The sequence below is a fragment of the Orcinus orca genome, chromosome 9 (genome assembly GCF_937001465.1).
Source record: "Orcinus orca chromosome 9, mOrcOrc1.1, whole genome shotgun sequence".
NCBI lineage: Eukaryota > Metazoa > Chordata > Mammalia > Artiodactyla > Delphinidae > Orcinus > Orcinus orca.
The window spans coordinates 95648572-95668161 of NC_064567.1; the positions used below are offsets into that span (position 1 = coordinate 95648572).

The 19590-nt window shown below is 41.7% G+C and overlaps 1 protein-coding gene across 1 annotated transcript in view; it reads left to right on the plus strand.

Moving 5' to 3' along the window:
* Positions 1 to 8934: 8934 nt before the first annotated feature.
* The window catches only part of STK17A (serine/threonine kinase 17a), a 38227-nt gene continuing 27571 nt past the window's right edge, over positions 8935 to 19590 (plus strand). Inside the window, exons 1-2 of the mRNA XM_004282959.4 lie at positions 8935 to 9294; positions 19181 to 19393. Coding sequence (XP_004283007.1) covers positions 9095 to 9294; positions 19181 to 19393 — 413 coding nt within the window. The 5' untranslated portion in view covers positions 8935 to 9094. The remainder of the gene's footprint in view (positions 9295 to 19180; positions 19394 to 19590) is intronic.

Here is a 19590-nt window from a genome sequence, read left to right on the forward strand (position 1 = left end):
CACTTCTTTTTACACCACCTCATGTCTAGTTATCAAGAAAAAAATTACTAGACATACTAGAAGAAAAAAAAAACCAAAAACACTATTTGAAGAGACAAAGCAAGCATTAGAACCAGACATGGCAAGGGCGTTGGAATTACCAGACTGGGAAGTTAAAACAACTATGGTTACTATGCTAAGGGTCTAATGGATAAAGTAGACAACAGACAAGAACAGATGAGCAATGTAAGCAGAGAGACGAAAATCCTAAGACAGAACGAAAAAGAAATGCTAGAGATCAAACACAATGTAACAGAAATGAAGAATGCCTTTTATGGGCTGATTAATAGACTAGACGTGCTGAGGAAAGAATCTCTGAAATTGAGGATATCTCCATAGTAACCCCCTAAACTGAAAAGCAAAGAGAACAAAGACCAGAAAAAGCTAAACAATATCCAGGGTCTGTGGGACAACTAAAAAAGATGTCATGTGTGTAATGGCAACACCAGAAGGAGAAGGGAAAAAGGAATAGAAGACATATTTGAAACAGTGATGACTATAAAGTTTCCCCCAATTTCATATATCAGACCAAACCACAGATCCAAGGAGTTCAGAGAACCAAAGCAGGATAAATGCAAATAAATAAATAAATTACACTTAGGCATATCATTTTGAAATTACAGAAAACCAAAGATAAAAGATCCTGGAAGTAGCCAGAAGGAAAAAACACCTTAACTATAGAGGAACAATAATAAGAATTACATCCAATTTCTCCTCAGAAATTAAGAGTAGAGTGAAATGTTTGAAGTGGTGACAGAAAAAAATCCACCAACCTAGAATTCTGTACCCTGCAAATTACCCTTCAAAAGTGAAGGAGAAGGGCTTCTGTGGTGGCACAGTGGTTAAGAATCCGCCTGCCAATGCAGGGCACACGGTTTCGAGCCCTGGTCCGGGAAGATCCCACATGCCGCGGAGCAACTAAGCTCGTGTGCCACAACTACTGAGCCTGTGTTCTAGAGTCTGCGAGCCACAACTACTGAGCCCGCATGCTGCAACTACTGAAGCCCGTGTGCCCTAGAGCCCATGCTCCGCAACAGGAGAAGCCACCGCAATGAGAAGGCCATGCACCACAACAAAGAGTAGCCCCCACTCACCACAGCTAGAGAAAGCCCGCGCGCGCAGCAGCGAAGACCCAACACAGCCAAAAATAAGTAAATAAAATAAATTTTTTTTAAAAAGTGAAGGAGGAAAAAAAATTCTCAGACAAACAAAAACTGAGGGAATTTGTTGCCAGTAGACTGTCTTGAACGAAATGTTAATAGAAAGGCTTTAGGGCTTCCCTGGTGGTGCAGTGGTTAAGAATCCACCTGCCAATGCAGGGGACATGGGTTCAAGCCCTGGTCCAGAAAGATCCCACATGCTGCGGAGCAACTAAGCCCATGCGCCACAACTACTGAGCCCACATGCCACAACTATTGAAGCCCACACGCCTAGAGCCCGTGCTCCGCAACAAGAGAAGCCACCGCAATGAGAAGCCCACGCACCACAAAGAAGAGTAGCCCCCACTCGCCACAACCAGAGAAAGACCGCATGCAGCATCAAAGAACCAACACAGCCAAAAATAAATAAATAAATCTAAAAAAAAAAAAGGAAAGGCTTTAGAGAAAAGGAAAATAATATAGGTCAGGAACTCAGAACTGTATAAAGAAAGAACAAGCATTGAAGGACAAATAAGTGAAGGTTAAAGTCAAGTCCACAGAGGAACAGGGCCGCTTCTGGTCCACAGCTGGGACCATGGTCAGCAGGCCTGCCAGTGGTGCACGAGCCTGTCTTCTCAAGGTGGCCCTCCTCAGTCCTTGGTTCCACTGGGGTTTCACAACCTCCTTCCTGGATCCCAGGAAATGTGGGCTGGAAACCTCACACTCCACCATACTGCCATTACCACACTGTCTTGATTGCTATAGCTTTATAGTTTGCCTTGAAGTTGGGTAGTGTCAGTGCTCTGACTTTGTTCTTTTCCTTCAGTATTGCGTTAGCTATTCTGAGTCTTTTGCATCTCCATATGAACTTTAGAATCAGTTTGTCAGTATCCACAAGATACTTCATTGGGATTTCGATTGGGATTGTGTTTAATCTACAGATCAAGATGGTGTTATTTTGAGCCCTCAAGAAAGTACAGGTAAATTTTTAAAAACAGTACCTAGAATACATTAGGGAATTTATAAATATTATTTCTGGCTGAACCGCCTTATCTTGCATAGGAAACAGAATTTAGGAATTAAAGCATTCCTATGTCAGGCCAGTAAAGGCCAGTCCAATACAAAATAATTACTTCTGTGTTTCCAGAGTCTTCGCAGAATATAAAAGGCTGACCTTTACTCTCATTTCCCAAGAGGAGATCACCAGACATGATTTTGTGAGCGTGCCCATTAATCTTGTTTTCTACTCTGTATCTTCAGACCTCAGAACTGTAAATCATAGAAACTAAACCTAGAGTCCACTATAAGATTGATTTTTTCCCCCTTTTATTTTCTAGAGCTCATGTGGTTATTTCCTCTAGGCATCTTCTTCATGAGTGTTTAAATGAGAAGTTAGGAGACAGGATTCTAGGCTCCTGTGCTGCTGATGCTTCCTTAGATGTGTAGGCTCTTTTGAAGATGCTGTTTTCTTGTGCTCAAAGATTTCCATCAATCTGTTATGTATTTCGCATAATAATAATTCAAAACTCCAAACATTACAGTCGATGAAATACCAATTATATTACATTTTCAACCAATCTGAAGTGGATCCACATTTTCTCTCTTGAGCTGATATGCTCCTTTTAGAGTTTGCACTGTAAAACACAGAATTGCAGAGAATTTCATTCAATTCATGAAAATATTTGTTATGCTTTTCATTAGCTCGTCTACATTTATTAAGATATTTAGTTTTCTTGGGCTTCCCTGGTGGCGCAGTGGTTGAGGGTCCGCCTGCCGATGCAGGGGACACGGGCTCGTGCCCCGGTCCGGGAGGATCCCACATGCCGCGGAGCGGCTGGGTCCGTGAGCCGTGGCCGCTGAGCCTACGCGTCCGGAGCCTGTGCTCTGCAACGGGGGAGGCCACAACAGTGAAAAGCCCGCGTACCGAAAAAAAAAAAAAGATATTTAGTTTTCTTAATCGATAAACACCTCAGAAGTCATATAGAAAATTTTAACCTGGGAATTGAGTTGCCCATTTATCAATATTTCAAAGTGTGTTAGCTGATCATTTCATTAGATTCCAGAACATTCACTGAACAGCTATTGAATGACATGCTGTAGCTGCTTCACTTGTGTTCTCTCAGATCCATGTGCTTTCAAATCTGAACCCTCACATGTGTGTAAATTTGTATTTAGTTTCACAATAAATCTCCTCCCCAAAGTTATCTTTTATAACTCTGGTAGAACAATTGTCATTCTCTCACATGTCAACCTGATTTAGAAAGGCTAAATGGCAAAGGAAAAGAGAGAAGAGATGACCCTAGTGAGTTGCCCCTTCCTAAGCTAAATTATGAAAAATGGTCAGTGAAAGGTTAGAGTCCAGTCTTACATTTGACCTAAATGCTAATTTTGGCACCCAAATGAGAAGTACAAATCCATCTTCTTTAACAGCAGAAGTCAAAGGAAATTATGTTGTTTATCTGAAATGCTGATCTCAAACGCATATTCATCCTCAGAGAGCTTAGATCTGTAACTTACACATAATTTCCCAGACAGTGCTCTGGTATTTAAAAAATAATCGAAGTTTGGACGTACAACAAGCTTCAATCTGAAGTAGGAGAAAGAGAATGTGATTTAATTCCCCATCAGTAGATGGAAAGATAGGATCAGCTGGGTAGGTGTGAGTTGTGTTCAAAATAGTGGCATTGACATATATACACTACCAAATGTAAAATAGATAGCTAGTGGGAAGCAGCCGCATAGCACAGGGGCGTGGGATAGGGAGGGTGGGAGGGAGACGCAAGAGAGAGGGGATATGGGGGTATGTGTATACGTATAGCTGATTCACTTTGCTATACAGCAGCGACTAACACAACAATGTAAAGCAATTGTACTCCAACAAAGATGTTAAAAGTAATAATAATAACCATAGTCCATGCCTGGATGGCAGGACTATGGAATGTTTATTTTAAAAACAAAGCTTAAAATTTTTTTCACTTAGTTTAGTTATAGAAGTAATATATAATCATCTAAAGACATTTGGAAATACAAAATATAAAAGAAAATTACTCAACAATAGTCTCATACCTCAAAAAGAATCACTATTAGAGTGCTAATGCCATGTCACCTCTTTTCAACGCACTTTAAAAGTATACTATACAATAGAAACAATTTCAAATCATTCTTTTTTTATAGCTATCATTGCAAAACAAGTATAAGGCAGTGTGATTAGTCCCTGTGAAACTATTGCATAATGACCTATCAAGTAAATATATCATAATTCATTTAATTATTTCCTACAGAGAGACACTTAGAGTGTTGCATATTCAATTCAACCACATTTATTCATCAATATTTATGGAGTTTCACTTATATACACTGAGATACAGAAATAAATGGTCTCTGTCCTCTCTAACTAGGAAAATAGAGAATTATACACTTAGAACGCAGTTTGATAAAGATACGTTCAGGTTGGTATGGAAGCAAGGAGGCCAGACTCTTACCTGGTAGAATGAGGTTAGATACCCTATAGAAAGTGATATCTGAGTTCTTGGAAAAGTGCAGAAAAACACAGATTAGAACAAAAGAAGGAAAAAAAAGCACTTATGTTTTTATTCTTCCTGTCTTTCCATCCATCATCACTAGTGATGGGCATTGAATTACCTTAAAATGTTTTGCTAATTTGACTCGCAAAAATGGAACCCCATTGGTTAATTATTTTTTAATTTTATAAACATCTTTATTGGAGTATAATTGCTTTACAATGGTGTGTTAGTTTCTGCTTTATAACAAAGTGAATCAGCTCTACATATACATATATCCCCATATCCCCTCCCTCTTGCGTCTCCCTCCCACCCTCCCTATCCCACCCCTCTAGGTGGTCACAAAGCACCTAGCTGGTCTCCCTGTGCTATGCAGCTGCTTCCCACTAGCTATCTATTTTACATTCGGTAGTATATGTAAGTCCATGCCGCTCTCTCACTTCGTCCCAGCTTACCCTTCCCCCTCCCCATATCCTCAAGTCCATTCCCTAGTAGGTCTGTGTCTTTATTCCTGTCTTACCCCTAGGTTCTTCATGACCTTTTTTTTTTTCCCTTAGATTCCATATATATGTGTTAGCGTACGGTATTTGTTTTTCTCTTTCTGACTTACTTCACTCTGTATGACAGACACTAGGTCCAACCACCTCACTACAAATAGTTCAACTTCATTTCTTTTTATGGCCCCATTGGTTAATTTATAATTTCTTTGACTTCTAGCAAATTTAAACATTTGATATGAGTTTATTATATTTGTCCCTTTAAAAATTACTTTTTATCTTCTTATTGTTCTATACAGTTCCTATTTTATTTATATCTAGCCACGGCTTAATCCCTTCATTCTTCTGCATCCCTTCAGACATCTGCACAATGTTATCTGGGATTATTTTCTATCTACCTAAAAAACTCCTTTTAGAATTTCCTTTAATGTAGGTCAGCTGATGATCTTAATGTTTGTCATAAAAATGCCTGTATTTTACTTTCAATTTTGAAGAATATTTTTTACTGGGTAGTATATAATCTAGATCGGCAGCTAATTTCTTCTAGTATTTTGAAGCTATCTGAAGGTCTTTAGGCTTCCATTTTGTCTTTGAGAATAAGCTCTTGATCTTACTGTTGCTCTATTGCAGGTAATATATCTGCTTCCTGTGCCTATTTTTTTTGAAGATTTTTCTCTTTGTCTTTAATTCTCAGTAGTCTACTGTGATCTGCCTAGGTATGGTTTTCTTTGCTTGAAATCTGCTGATATTCACAATGTTTCTTGATTCTGTGAGTTGTTGTCTTTCATTAGTTTTGAAAAATCCCTGGCCACTATCCTTTACACTATTGCTTCTTTTTTTTCTCTCCCCTCTCCTTCTGAGGCTTCAATTACATGTGTGTTAGAACATTTTAACACATACCTTACGTGCTTTACAGTAAGTCCACTACACATGAACTTTCAAGTTGCAAACTTTCAAAGATGCAAACGTGCGTTCACATGTCCAGTCACGTAAGTTAGTTCACCTGTCTGGCATACTCATGTGCGTGCATCCTCTACAAGTGGTTGTGCTTTTGTGTACTTTACTGTACAGTACTGTATAAACTACAGTAGTACAGGATCTTTAGTTCAAGCCCAGGATGTCCAGGAGCAAGTGTAAAAGCAACAGTGCTGTAGCTGGTACTGCTGAGATTCACGACTCAGGAAATGGCAAGGGGATTTTCTTTATTTGAGGAGGCGCTGTTAGTTTTTGAGGCACAGGACCCAAACGTAGAACGGTACACGAAGGTTGCAGCAGCCATTCAGAATGCAATCCAGTGCTACTATGTCATCTGTGATGAGAAAAAAAGAGTTACTACCCAGACATCACTGGATTGTTTTTTCAAGAGGATAGATACAATTGAATCCAGCAAGGAACCTGAACCTATGCCATCAACATCAGGCATGAGTGAAATTGCAGCTTGCCCTCCGTCTCCTATTGCTGGCGATCCTGCAGCTCTACCATCTCCCACCTCCTCTCCCTCCTCCAGTCAGTAACTCTTCTTGCCTGTTCACTTGATGTCAGTCCCTGGATGCCAGCTGTTGTACTGTACTACTGTACTTTTCAAGGTACTGTACTGTAAGATTAAAATGTTTTCTTTATGTTTTGTTTGTTTTTTATGTATTATTTGTGTGAAAAGCATTATAAACCTATTACAGTATACTACTATGTAGCCGATTGTGTTAGTTGGGTACCTAGGCTAACTTTGTTGGACTTAGGAACAAATTGGACTTACGAACCCGCTCTCGGAACTGAATTCGTTCATATGTAGGAGACTTACTATATTCTCTTTTCTGAACATTATGTCCCCTTAGCTCGTGTTTCATTTTGCATAATTTTTGACCTATTAAGTTCACTAATCAGGTTCACTAATTTTTTCTTAAGTTGTATCAAATCTGTTATTAAACCCATCCCTATTCAGTCATAGTTTTAGTTTGTGGAGTTCCCCCCCCCCAATTCTACAAAGTCCATTTTATTCTTCTTTGGAGTTCTCAGTTCTATGCTGAAATTCTCTATCTTGTCATTTAATTTCTTGAAGATATTAAACAGAATTATTCAAAAAGCTGTCTTTAAGATTCAGTATCTGGATCTCCTGCTTGCTTATTTCTGTTTTCTGCCTTTTCCTCTCAGTGCTTAAGATAATTCTTTTCGTGTGCCCCTTTTAAAAATTTTAAAAGTGCCAGACATTGGGTATGAAATGCTGTACAGATAATGTGTGACTCTGGATGGTTGTGTTTTTCTCCAGAGGGGATTTACTATCGAGTTTTGAAGCTGTTCTTCAGTCCTTGGGAGGGCTGGTCTATTTCCTTTTTACCGATGCTCCTAGGATGTAGCACTCTGGGGTGCCAACTGCAAGTCTAGTGTGTTTACCAGCTCTTTCTCCTTAGTAGATCCTAAACTCCAATTTTTCATCTCCCCAGCCTGGTGAGATGCCTAAAGTCCTACTTATTTTCTCACCCTTTCAGTCATTGCTTTGGAATTATCAAATGCCTCATGGGAAAGTGGTGTCATTCTGGGCTGCCCTTCTTTCCAGGATCTTAGTCACCCGAGTTCTTGCTGCTTTTGAAACTCTCTGATGTTTCAAGTAGAGGACTGTTTTAAATTTTTTTCTAATATTTCTCAGTGAGAGTATTGATCACAAGTAGACTAGCTCATCATCGCAAAACTCTAAGCAGAGCAGTGACATGATGTGATTTAGATTTTAAAAAGATCACTCTGGTTCCCTTGAAAATAAACTGTGTGGAATTGGGGAGGAAGAAGGATGGACGCAGGTAATCCAGTTAGCGAGCTATCACAATAATCCAGACAAGAGATAATGCTAATTGTGGTAATGTGGAAGAGAAGTGATCAGATTCTGGATATATTTTGAAGGTAAAGCCAAGAGGATTTACTTGTAAATTGGATGAAGGTATGAGAGAAAGAGGAGTCAGTACTGACGCCAAGGTTTTTGCCCTGAACCACCAGAAGGATGGAGCTCCATTTACCGAGGTGGGGAAACTGGGCAGGAGTGCATTTGTGAAGGATGATCAGGACCTGACTTTTGCTCGTTACGTTTGAGATGCTAATTTGGCATCTAAATGGTGATGCCAAGTGTATACTTGAATATATGAGTCCGAAGTTCAGAGAATGGTTGGAAGCTGGAGATAAAAATTTTGTAGTCATGAGCATACGAATATTATTAAAGACACAAGACCGGATGAGAGCACCTCGAAAGTTAAATATAGAGAAGACTGCACACAGTATAATAGTGCCTGTTTCATAGGGCTGGTGTGAGAGCTTAAAAATATTTATCCACCTCTTGCCTCCACGTCCTCCTCTCAACGTGGGAAGGAACCAGCTGCCCCCGGGCAGCTTCCGCGTGCTGTACAGCAGCCCTGATCTGAGTCTCATCGCCCCTCCTGACCCGCCCAAGGGAAGGGATCGTGAAGCTCTGGCTGGCAGCTCCTACGCCTTTCATTAACGGAGGGCTCAGGTTTCCAACTCTCAGATGCTCAACAGGTGCGTAACTGGCTGATGCAGTGGGTCCTCCAGCCAGAAGGGTGGTGCTGTTGGTCGCCTGCAGACTGCTCAGGCCCACCCCGAGGCCGCCCGCCAGGCTGCACCTTCTCCTCCTCGGCTGCAGAGGGCGCGCGTGAGGCACGCGGCGCTCCGGCCCCGCGGAAGCTCAGCGAGGGCCGAGGGGAGGGGCGGGGCCGAGCGTGGGGCGGGACCGGACGGCTGGGAGGCGGGGGCCGGGAGGCAGCCGGCGGCACTCTGTGCGCGGCGTAGGGGAGAGCGGTTGACCTGCTCAGACGTTCTCGAGGCAGCTGGAGGCGGGACCGTGACCCGCTGGCAGCTCGGAGCTAGCCGGGCGGCCGGAGCTAAAGAGCGCCCGAGCGCCATGATTCCTCTGGAGAGGCCGAGCAGCGGCGGCTCTTCCCCGGCCGCCGCCCCCGGCTCGGGTCGAGTCGGCCGGGGTCTGACCACGCCGCGCCGGCTGCCGCCCCCGCCCCGCGGGCTGCTGACGGAGATCCGCACCGCGGTGTGCACCGAGCCCTTCCAGGATGCCTACAGCCTGAGCCCGGGCCGGGCGCTGGGCAGGTGAGGCGGACGAGGGCCGGGCGGGCGGGGAGCAGATAAGTGCGGGAGGCCGGCGGGGGCAGATAGCGCGCCGGAACCGGGCACAGACCTGGGTGCGGGCGGCGATTAGGGCGGCAGGGCCCCCAGGCCACCCTTGCGCGCGCCGCGTCCCCCGAGCTGTACCCTGGGTAGCGGCCGTGAGAAAGTCTCCCGCGCGGGTCCCCGAGAACCTTGACCCCTTCCTCTGCTCCGGGCCTTTTCGGCCTCTGTGGTCCTTGGCTCGGTAACTTAACGAGACGGCGTGGGAACCACGCTGCGAACCTTTACCCGCGGCGGCGAGTCTGAAGCCAGAGCAGAGGTGTGAAGGCAGCTCTGGTTTAGCCCCTGGAGCTTGTGGGTTCCTGCTTCTCTCTCTGCGGCTGTGACAGAGCAGAGAGCAGAACGCCGAGCGTGACAGCTTCCTTTGCACCAGCGCTGGGCGAACTTCTGTCCGCCGCCTCCTGCTGACTTCAGTTGCGGTTTCTTGGGTTTGTGCTGCTTTCGTTCTGAAATGAGGTCCCTGCGCCTTTTAAGTTCATATCGGTTTCACTTGTAGGCTCCGGGCCCTCGTCTGGCTTTCTCTGCTGAAAACCGGCCCTTGCCTTCTCTTCCCCTCCCCACTCTTGCTTTGTAGGGGTCGGGAGGGCTTAGAACTCGGTCTGTTTTTCAAATTGCACAAGGTGAAGGCTGTTTGGATCCTTTACATCTTGTACGTTGAAGAGGGGTCCAAGAGTGTGATAGGGGTTTGGGGACCGACTCCCTTTTTCCTTAAGAATAGTTTGGAGAAGTCGTCAAAAGCACAGGCTTTGGGGCCAGACCCGAGCTCAGGTCCCCACTCTGCTTGCTCTGTGTGCCTTTGGACGGTGACATAGACTCCCCAGCCTCTCGTTTCGCACCCGTAAAATCAGCATAGTGACAGTGTCTCCGTCAGGGGTGTCGTGAAGATGCGGTGGCTGTAAAGCACAATTCACTGGGCCTGGCACATAGCACATGGTTGCAAAAGCGCAGCAGGTTGTAATGGGGAAAGGGCCTGACAGTTATAACAGCCTTCACCTGGGGCTCTTGGAAAAAGAAGTCCTCGTAACAGTGATTACAATGTTAAAAACAAGCTGCCTTACAAATATTAAGGTAACTTTTAGAAATAGTTTTTTTTTGGCAAGGAAACCTACCTTAAAAGTGTCTCATTTATTCCAAATGTTACAAGGAGAAACATCTTTCTGGGACAAGATTTACTTCACTGTGCTAGGCACTAATTAACTGCATCTGTGCACACTTTAGGACAAAGGAAGAGGTAGACAGCTACTGACTCATGTAGGTATTCTAATTGGTCAAAATTCCAGACATTCTGAAGTAACCCTGATTTCTCGAAGAAGGAAAACTAGGACTCTCCGTTGTTTGGTTGTCTGGCTTCATTCCACAAAACGAGAACATATTACAAAACTGAAATGTCTTCAGGTGGCAAGCACTGTCTTGTAGACTTTGCAATAAATGATTTAATCTGAAAAAAAATTGATTTGCGCCCTACCAGCTGTGTGACAATTCCTCCGGGAATGTTTCAACGTTCATTTTACCCTCTCTATTATAAAATTAGCTTGCCTGTAAAGTGTTTGTTTGAAGGTTGTGACGTCTTGTACATATCTCTTCTTATATAAATTTCTTTACATAAGTAATAATTCCTGAAGCAGCAGAACAGTGCAATTAGATAGATACTTGATATAAGAGCCTAAAACTGAAAAAGAAAACGAATGTATTTGTTTCTTTTTGGTTCTCTTTTCATCACGGAGAAGTGTAATGCAGTGTTCTAGAACATGGACTTTGGAGTCAGACAGTGGAGTCTTGGCCCTTTACTTACTAGTTACATGTACTTGAGTAAGTTACCTAACCATTGATAGCCTCATAGAGTTGTTGAGAGAACTAAATAAATTAAAAACATCTGTAGCATAAAGGCTGTACTTAGCTTCCGGGGTGCACTCAAAAAATGCAATTCATTGTGTAGCTCAGTGAATGTAACCAAAAGGCAAAAACAGGAAAATGTGCACGACCTCAAAATACTTTTCGTCTGTTGCAAAAGTAATAAAACCTCATTCCAAAAGACAAGAGAACTGTTCAGAAGTCTCAGGAAGTAAAAGCTCTGTTTTGTGTTAGAAGCTCTCTTTGTTTAAGGTTTATAAGTTTTGCCTGTGTGTTGTAGTTTTGACATAATGAAGTGTGTTTATGTGTATTCCTTTCTGTAGTAATATAGAAAAGTTGCATCTTTTTCCAACTGTTAACTCTGGTTGCATTTCTGATAGAACGAGTCGATCTCATGCTGATACAGAACTTAAAAATTACTCATGTTGTATTTTAACGATGTGGTATGAAAAACAAAGATCTATTCATTTTGTTCTATGGCCTTTCATTTAGTTGAGAATGTTGAAGAGGTGTGAAGAGCTAACTGTTCAAACACAGAAACTGAGTTCTTTTGGGAGTTCCCATTTTATCTTACAGAAATATAAAGCTTTCAGTGAAATGGTTGTTTGGAGAAAACATTTTAAATGGTCGATATTGATTCCATAGTAATGAAAGTATGTAATGTTGATTATTTTAAGAAATGTCACATTTCTTTCATATCTCCAGTAGAGTCCATGGCAACCTAAATATGGGTAAATATATGATGTAAAATTTACTTTTATTGCTGGAAGCTTGACTTACTATTCCTGAGACTTGTTACCTTTCTCTGAGGCAGGACAGGTGCCAGTGGAAACCACAGTAATGACGCAAGGCGCAGGAGCCATGACCTTGAGTTCTGAGAATTTTTTTCAAAGTGTTGACTTCTCGAGTTCTAACCGATAGTGTAAGAACAGAAAAATGTTTCTAGGAATTTTAAATTATACTAATTCCACATCAAATGATTTGCCTAGTCCTCAACTTGAACATTTTTCGACATACTCATACATTTTATCTTAAGAAAAAAGAGATCTTTAAAGCCAAAAGAACATCTTTTGTTTTTTATATTATTACATACTCATAGTTGATGTTTCCTGTGGGGGGAAAAAAGGTATAAATATGAGTTCTCTGCTGGAACGGTCCTTCATAAATGTATAGGGGCCATACAGTTTTACAGGTGCTTTCACTTGCATGATCTCATTTACTTCTCATCACAAGCAGGTTTGGGAAGTCCCATTTTTCAGATGAGAAAATCAAGACACAAGTAGATTGAGTCTTGTGAGAATCACCTGAGCTGGGACTCTGACATCACTTCCATTTGTACCACAGATGTTTCTCAAAGAACAATCCATAGCCTATCTGTGGCTAAAGCAGTTTCCCATCGTTTTTATGAGAGGACAGGTTAATGAGTTCCAAATTGGAACAAACCCTGCCCAGCTTCGGTGTCATATGCTTCCCTCCCCGGTTCCACCTGGGTCCTTGGACTCTTGAATCAATAGCAATGGATAAGAGGCCAGAGGAGCATTCCAGGCAAGGCTTTACTGGGACTCCGTGCTGCAGCACGAGGGAAGGAAAACAAGAAGCAGGTGCCCTTACTTGTTCCCCAAAGTGGGGTGGGCGGAGCCGGTCCCTTCAGTGGGGTGAGGGTGGGGGTCGGTGGCTGGGTCGGGCTGGAGGGGAGGCTTCGGTGATCTGCGCACCCCCTTGCTGGTGCTGTGTGCAGGGATTGCGTGCAGCCCCCCGCTTTTGCTCGCAGCTTCTCAGAAGTGGCAGTTGGCCTGTGGCCTTTTTGTATCTTATTGTTCATAATTGACCGCACCTGCGCATGCGTGCAGTTCTTAGTCCCTTAGAGTTTCTTTGTCTATGGCTCGAGGAGATGTTTGTCCAGGTGCAAGCACTCAGGTGAAGGGTCCCAGGTCCCAGCCTGTCTCAGCTGGGCCTTATGGTGGACAGGGAGGTCCTATCTCATTATCCTCAGAGCGGTTGGGAGTAACAGGAGCAAGGAAGGATTTTTATCAGAGAATTAGAGGATGTTCGAGCTGAAGGGGATGCACAGGTGGATGTGTTTCAGGAGGTGGGTGTCCTTTACCTAGATTCCTGTCTGTAGGTGATGGCTTCAGGTTTAGTACCTTACAGCTACTTAAGCATATGTCATAAATTGTAAGCTGTAGTTTCTTTAGAAATAAAGACCCTTGTTAAACAATACTATCCATGTAGAAATTGCACCTTGTTTTAGGAGAACTGTTATTTAAGATTTCTTGGCAGTTTAAAATTAGTTTGAAAAATATTTCCAGTTTTGGATAATCCAATATTTTTGGATGGGTAAAAACAGTTGGCTATGTTTGTGATTCAGCAGCAGACGTTACTTAGGAAATATGGCTCCTGCTCTAAGGCAGATGCTTCATTAAGTCAACTTTTAATTTTGAGAAGTTGGGGCTTACAGTGTTAAAAGTAAAATCTTAATTTAAAATACATAAACCTTCCACTATAGTCCAATATAAAATAAAAATTAAATTTAGAAAGTACATAAACTTAAGGATTTGATGAATTTCAGCCTCTTTACATAACTACAATAACAAAATTTTATAACATCTGATTATTGAACCAAGTGCATTAGAAAGTTAAGTAGCCACAGTCATTGATTCACCTGTTCAGGAAGGGAAGAAGGAACCTGACTTATAGAGGGAATTTATGCATCAAGTAGAGAGTTCAAATTAGATCACCTCCAAAACTCCTCTGTTCTGTATGATTATTTTTTTTTTTTTACAAATTATCATAGATCTGAAATTAATGTCCCAAACAATAAAAATAGCTGCTGTGTACTGATTACTGATCATTTGCCGGATGCTACACACTTTGGAGATGTCATTTTGTTTAGTGTTCACTACCCTGCAAGGTTAGTGCCATCAACCTCATTTTACAGGTGAGCAATCTAAGACTCAGAAAGCCTGAGCCAAGTGCCCAAGATTACAGTTACCAGCCGGAATTTAAAACTGAACCCGGCTTTTAAAGCCTTACCTGTTCTTGTCACTTATGTCGATGTCTGATCTGATGGACTCACTGATTTTTACACTTAGGGTCAGCAGATAGTTTTTTGTTGTTTTCCTTTCAGAGTTAAGGAAGACAGGTCTTTTCTAGGTCTTTCTTGAACGGAACTTCTTTGCACTTAAGGCATAACCCCAGTGCTATTAAGCAAATACTGTACTTGCATATTGAGCACATAAGGCTCTTTGGTAGGCTCTGGAAATTATTCCCAAATCTAACAAATCAGTCACTACTCCCTTTATAGGCGAGCTGACATGCCACATGGGAAAATCTTATGGGGAAAATAACATTTGAGCTGGGCCTGAAAGAACGGGTGGAATTTTACTACTAGTAGTGATGAAAGATACTCCAGACATTGGCAAGAAAACAAATAAGCACAGTGCAGAAAAAGTCAATGAAAAAGAGAAAGGCAAGTAGTCCATTGTGGCTAAAATATTAAACCTTATGAGGTTAAGTCGCCACAGAACGTTTCTTTAACAAAATAGCATGAACAGTGTATGTACTCAGGGTGTTATCTGATGTCATATTTGAGCACCTGCCATGTGCGGGGCTCTACGCATGGAGATGCAAAGATGAATAAGAGGCCAGGTTCCTGGAACTCATCCTCCAGCCAAGGAGACAGTCTTAGGGCAACAAATTCTAATATGTCAGACCAACTTTAATAGAATACAGGGAGAAACAAAGCACTTTACTGTAATCTATTATAGAATCAAACCTGGAACCTCGGAGGTCACTTTTCTTTTGCTTCTTCTATATACCATTCAAATTAGCATCTACAGTTTTTAATCTTTGCCTGAACCTTATATATTTTATTATCTGTTCACCTTTGTGTAGCAACCCAACACTGGAACTTATATTTGGAATCCATCTAGTAAATAAAGTTCTCTTTACAGAGAAAAGCACCTCAAACTTCTCCCATCCAAACCTAACACACTCCCCCTCCCTCTGGCCCGCCCCCCCGCAAATCCGTTATCATTCTTCTAATCTTTCTCTCAGTGGATGGTACCACATCACCCAGTACCCAGGTTAAAAATCTCCAAGTCATCTTCCACTTCCACCTTTCCCTTCTGCCCTCATCTCTGCCTGCAACTCAGCATGTCAGGAAGTGCTCACGGATCTTGACCTTGAATGTCTTGTAAATGCATTCTCTCTTCCCAGCCTCTACTGCTGGTACTTTCGTTCAGACCCCTTACCTTGAATTATTTTCTTGGCTTCCCTAGTTTCTAGTTAACACTTCACTATACACTCTCAGACCTACCTTACTTAAAAAATTCTCATAGGCGCCCATTTTTACCCTGAGAAATAAAGCACAAACTCCTTAGCATGTCATACCTGCCTACAGATCCCCACTGTGCCTTCCCAAGCTCTACCAGTTGGGCACTGGTAAAGCCCAGTCCTTGTTCTGAGGAAGCTTAGACTGGTGGATCTGACTCAAAATGTTACTTCCTGTTGTTATCATTGTTTATCCTTCCTTTCTTTCCACCCTGGAACGGGTTATCATTGAGTTCTGAAATGTATTCACTTCTGATATTCCCCCCCCCCAAAAAAATGAGTAATGAAAATCTGAGTTCTCAGTTTAGTGTATAATAGTGAACTATAGATGTTTGTGAAATGAGTGAAGAGCTCCGAAAACTGTAACAACGATGTAATCCAGGAAGAATTTCGGGTAAGTCAACAAAAGAAAGTAGATGGTGCCCTTTGAACCTCATCAGTCTCAAGTCTCTGCATGTAACTGTGACCCCTGGTGTCAGAGAAACATTATTTCATGCTTTGGAGAGCCCTCAGTAACTTAGAGTTGAGGTACGATCACAGTTTTTACCATGAGGTTGTGGTAAAGCATGCATACTAGAGCCCCTGTGCGTGTGGAATTTAGGGCCACCGTGACAGTGTTCATTCGTAGTGTGTTCACTAGGACCCCGCACCTTGGCGGCTGAGTCTCACAGTTCTGTGTACTGCGTGGCTCTGCAGGAAGAACAGTTCCCGGAAACCTCGTTTCATCTTCTGACTCTCTGAGTAGTTTTAAGGGTTCCCCTCCCAGTCATTCAGAGATGAAGCCAGTGCACGTTTCCTCAGACCCTTGTGATCTGCTGCCTTGCTGTCAGTTTCAGTGGTGTGCAGTATCAGAATGGCAGAAGAGTTTTCTTCAGCGTGCAATAGTGCACGGCTTGGCAACCTACTGCTGGCTGCCTGTTTTTGTAAAGCTCACCAGCTATATAGAATGATTTTTACATTTTTAAATGATTGAAAAAAGTCAAAAGAAAAGTCATATTTAATGACACGGAAACTATGTGAAATTCACATTTTGTTGTTTGTGTTGGTAAAGTGTTTTGTTTTTTTTTTTTTTTAAACCCAGCCGCCCCCATTCATTTACCTGTTGTCTCCAGCTGCTTTTACTCTACAACAGCAGACTTGAACAGTAGTGATCAGACCGTCTGGCCAGCAAAACCAAAAATATTTGCTATCTGGCCCTTTACAGAAAAGTTTGCCCACTCCCAGTATAGTGTATGATATGGGGAAAAGAAAAGGGTAGACCTGCAGCCATGAGGAATGCTTCCTCGAAAACAAAGGTGGTGTCAAGAGTAGTGATTGGAGTGGGAGGAGAGCCGTGGGACCTACTGTGGTGACCCAAAGAAATGGGTGCCTGGCCACAGACATCAGATAAGTTTAGGTCTCTCCCCTGTGTTTGCCTCTGGCCCCTGAAGTAAGCAATGGTTCTTCTGTAGCAAGGGTTCCCAGAGTTTACAGGTCAGTGATGTGTGGGATCCTTTTCCCTGTTGAGTGTCTGGTCTTTGGAAATATACCTTCAGGCCAGATAGGTAAGAAGTAGTATTTTACTACTACACGGTACTGTTGCCTTGCATGTTAGGTATGGTAGCAATAGATATCTGTGTGTTTCATGTGGGAGTACTTTGAGGGTAGTTCAACCCAGCCATTTCTAATTTAATAGCAAGACGCTTGTTGTCAATTATGTTGGTCAGTTTTTTACAAAATAGGCTTTCTCTTTTTCTCTTCTTTTGAAACTTCAGAAATATAGGTATAAAAAATCAAACTAGTGATGATTTTTTTCTCTTCCTTAAAGGAATCCAAAGATAATTAGGAACCTTTTAAAACTCAGTGGAGATGTTATTAGCCTAATGATTTTGTGGCGTAAAATAAAAAGAGGTGTTAATCTGTGATGCATAGTTTATTGTTTAATCTCTCTAGTAATATGGAAAAGTCTTTCGCATTTCTGTTGAACATAGAGAACTTTGTCCTGAATTAGGGTGCTATTAGGTAGATTGCCACTAATTGAACATCTGTAGGGCTGTTCCTGAGGATGTTTTCATGTAACATTTTTATTGCTGATGGTATAACAGAAATACAGAAGGCATGAAAATCATGGTTAACAGTAGCTAAGAAGGAAGAATTAGTCCTCAAAATTACGTCAGTAGTCTAGAATGCCGGGCCCAAACCTAGAAAGTAGAATTTAACAGAGCAAATTAAAGGCTTGCGTTGAAATTTTTTAAACATATTTTTAAACCATAGTATGAGGACACTGGCTTGAAAAAATCCAAGAGGAAAAAGATCTAGGTCATTTATTTTATTTATGAAATATGGAAAACCTGTCAAGTGTTTTTAAAGGCATATTACGTTGTATTGTGCCAGCATCAGCAAAATAATAATCATGTAACACTTGGATGAGGTTATACTTGGCACAGTTGCTTCGGACTCAGGTGGCACATTTTTCCAGCAGTTCTATGAGTCATGACAGTGAGGCGATCCCAGAACCCTAAGGGGATGAGGAATGATTAGCTGTGTCCAGTACCTGATAGACTGTCATGGGGGCTCTTCAGTACTGCTCAGCAAAAGACCAGGACTACAGCCCTTCACTTGAAGCCAGGTTTAGGCTTGTCATGAAAGCCTTGTTAAGCATAGTATGCACCCAGGAGTGGAAAAGACTACCTCACAGTTTGAAAGAAGACATGGCTTTGGCATTTGGCATTAGGTTAAAAAAAAAAAAACTATATGATTTCTGAGTTGCCTTCCAACTTGAGTATTGGATATTTATGGGTGACGATTATTACAACTTAATGATTTGTTTGATTACTAATAGTTTTTTGAGTACTTACTATGTGGCAAGTACCATGCTAAGCAATTGACATGTATTCTTTAATTCTCACAACAGTGCTGTAAAGTAGATTCCGTTTGTGTCCTCTTTTATAGATTAGGAAAATGAGATTTTTCTTAAATAAGAGGTTAAATAAATTGCCCAAGGTTATGCGTTGAGTGAGTGGGCAGAGCCGTTTTGGGGATTCAAGCCCACATCTGTCTAATTCCAGACCTTATCCCTTAATCAATACGCTATACGTATCCCCCATGTGACTTGTTTATTAGTGTAATAGCATGGTAGTGGAGCGTATCAAAGTAATGTTTGTTGTATCTGTCTTTATAGGAAAAGTAGACATTTCCAGCTGATGCAGTAGTTGAAATGATGTCATATACATGAGATCCCTAACTTTCATAACTTTGGAAGGTGATAGTGTCCTCTTAGAGTCACTTAGTGACAGTGAAATTCGTTATTTTAGAATTCTCATAACCGGTTTCTCTTAAAAAAGTCAAATGGCTTTTTTAAGATTTAAATCATTTTTATGTATAAATGTGTGAAAAATTAAGTTATATAATGCTGCAAAAAATATTGGCTTTAATATTTGGTTCTGTATTTAGAAGAATGAATCTTGCAGATTTACACATTACATTTTATTTGATTAGAGAGGTGTTTCCCAAGTTATATTGCTACTTTTATGATTGCATATGACCTAAATTTGAATATCCACTGATGACTGTTGGGAAATTTTATTAAAATTTATCATCTCTGAAAAGTCAATTTTAACAGTGAATGTGTTTTGTTGAATTCTAGGGGGAAGTTTGCAGTGGTGAGGAAATGTATAAAGAAAGATTCTGGAAAAGAATTTGCAGCAAAGTTCATGAGGAAAAGAAGAAAAGGCCAAGATTGTCGGACAGAAATAATTCATGAAATTGCTGTTCTTGAACTAGCACAGGACGATCCTTGGGTCATTAATTTACACGCAGTCTACGAGACGCCATCGGAAATGATCCTAGTTCTGGAGTAGTAAGTGTCGTCTCCCTTACTGAGTTCGTTCCATAGTCCACACTCCTTTATCGGTGCCACTCATCTGTGATAACGTGGCAGGCCCTGGTTCTTTAGAAATCTGAAGATTTTCCAGAACTTTCTTGTGTGTTCTTCTTATTCATTTGACATATCCCAAATTTGCAAGGATGCATGTATGTTATGTTTTTCGTTTTCAC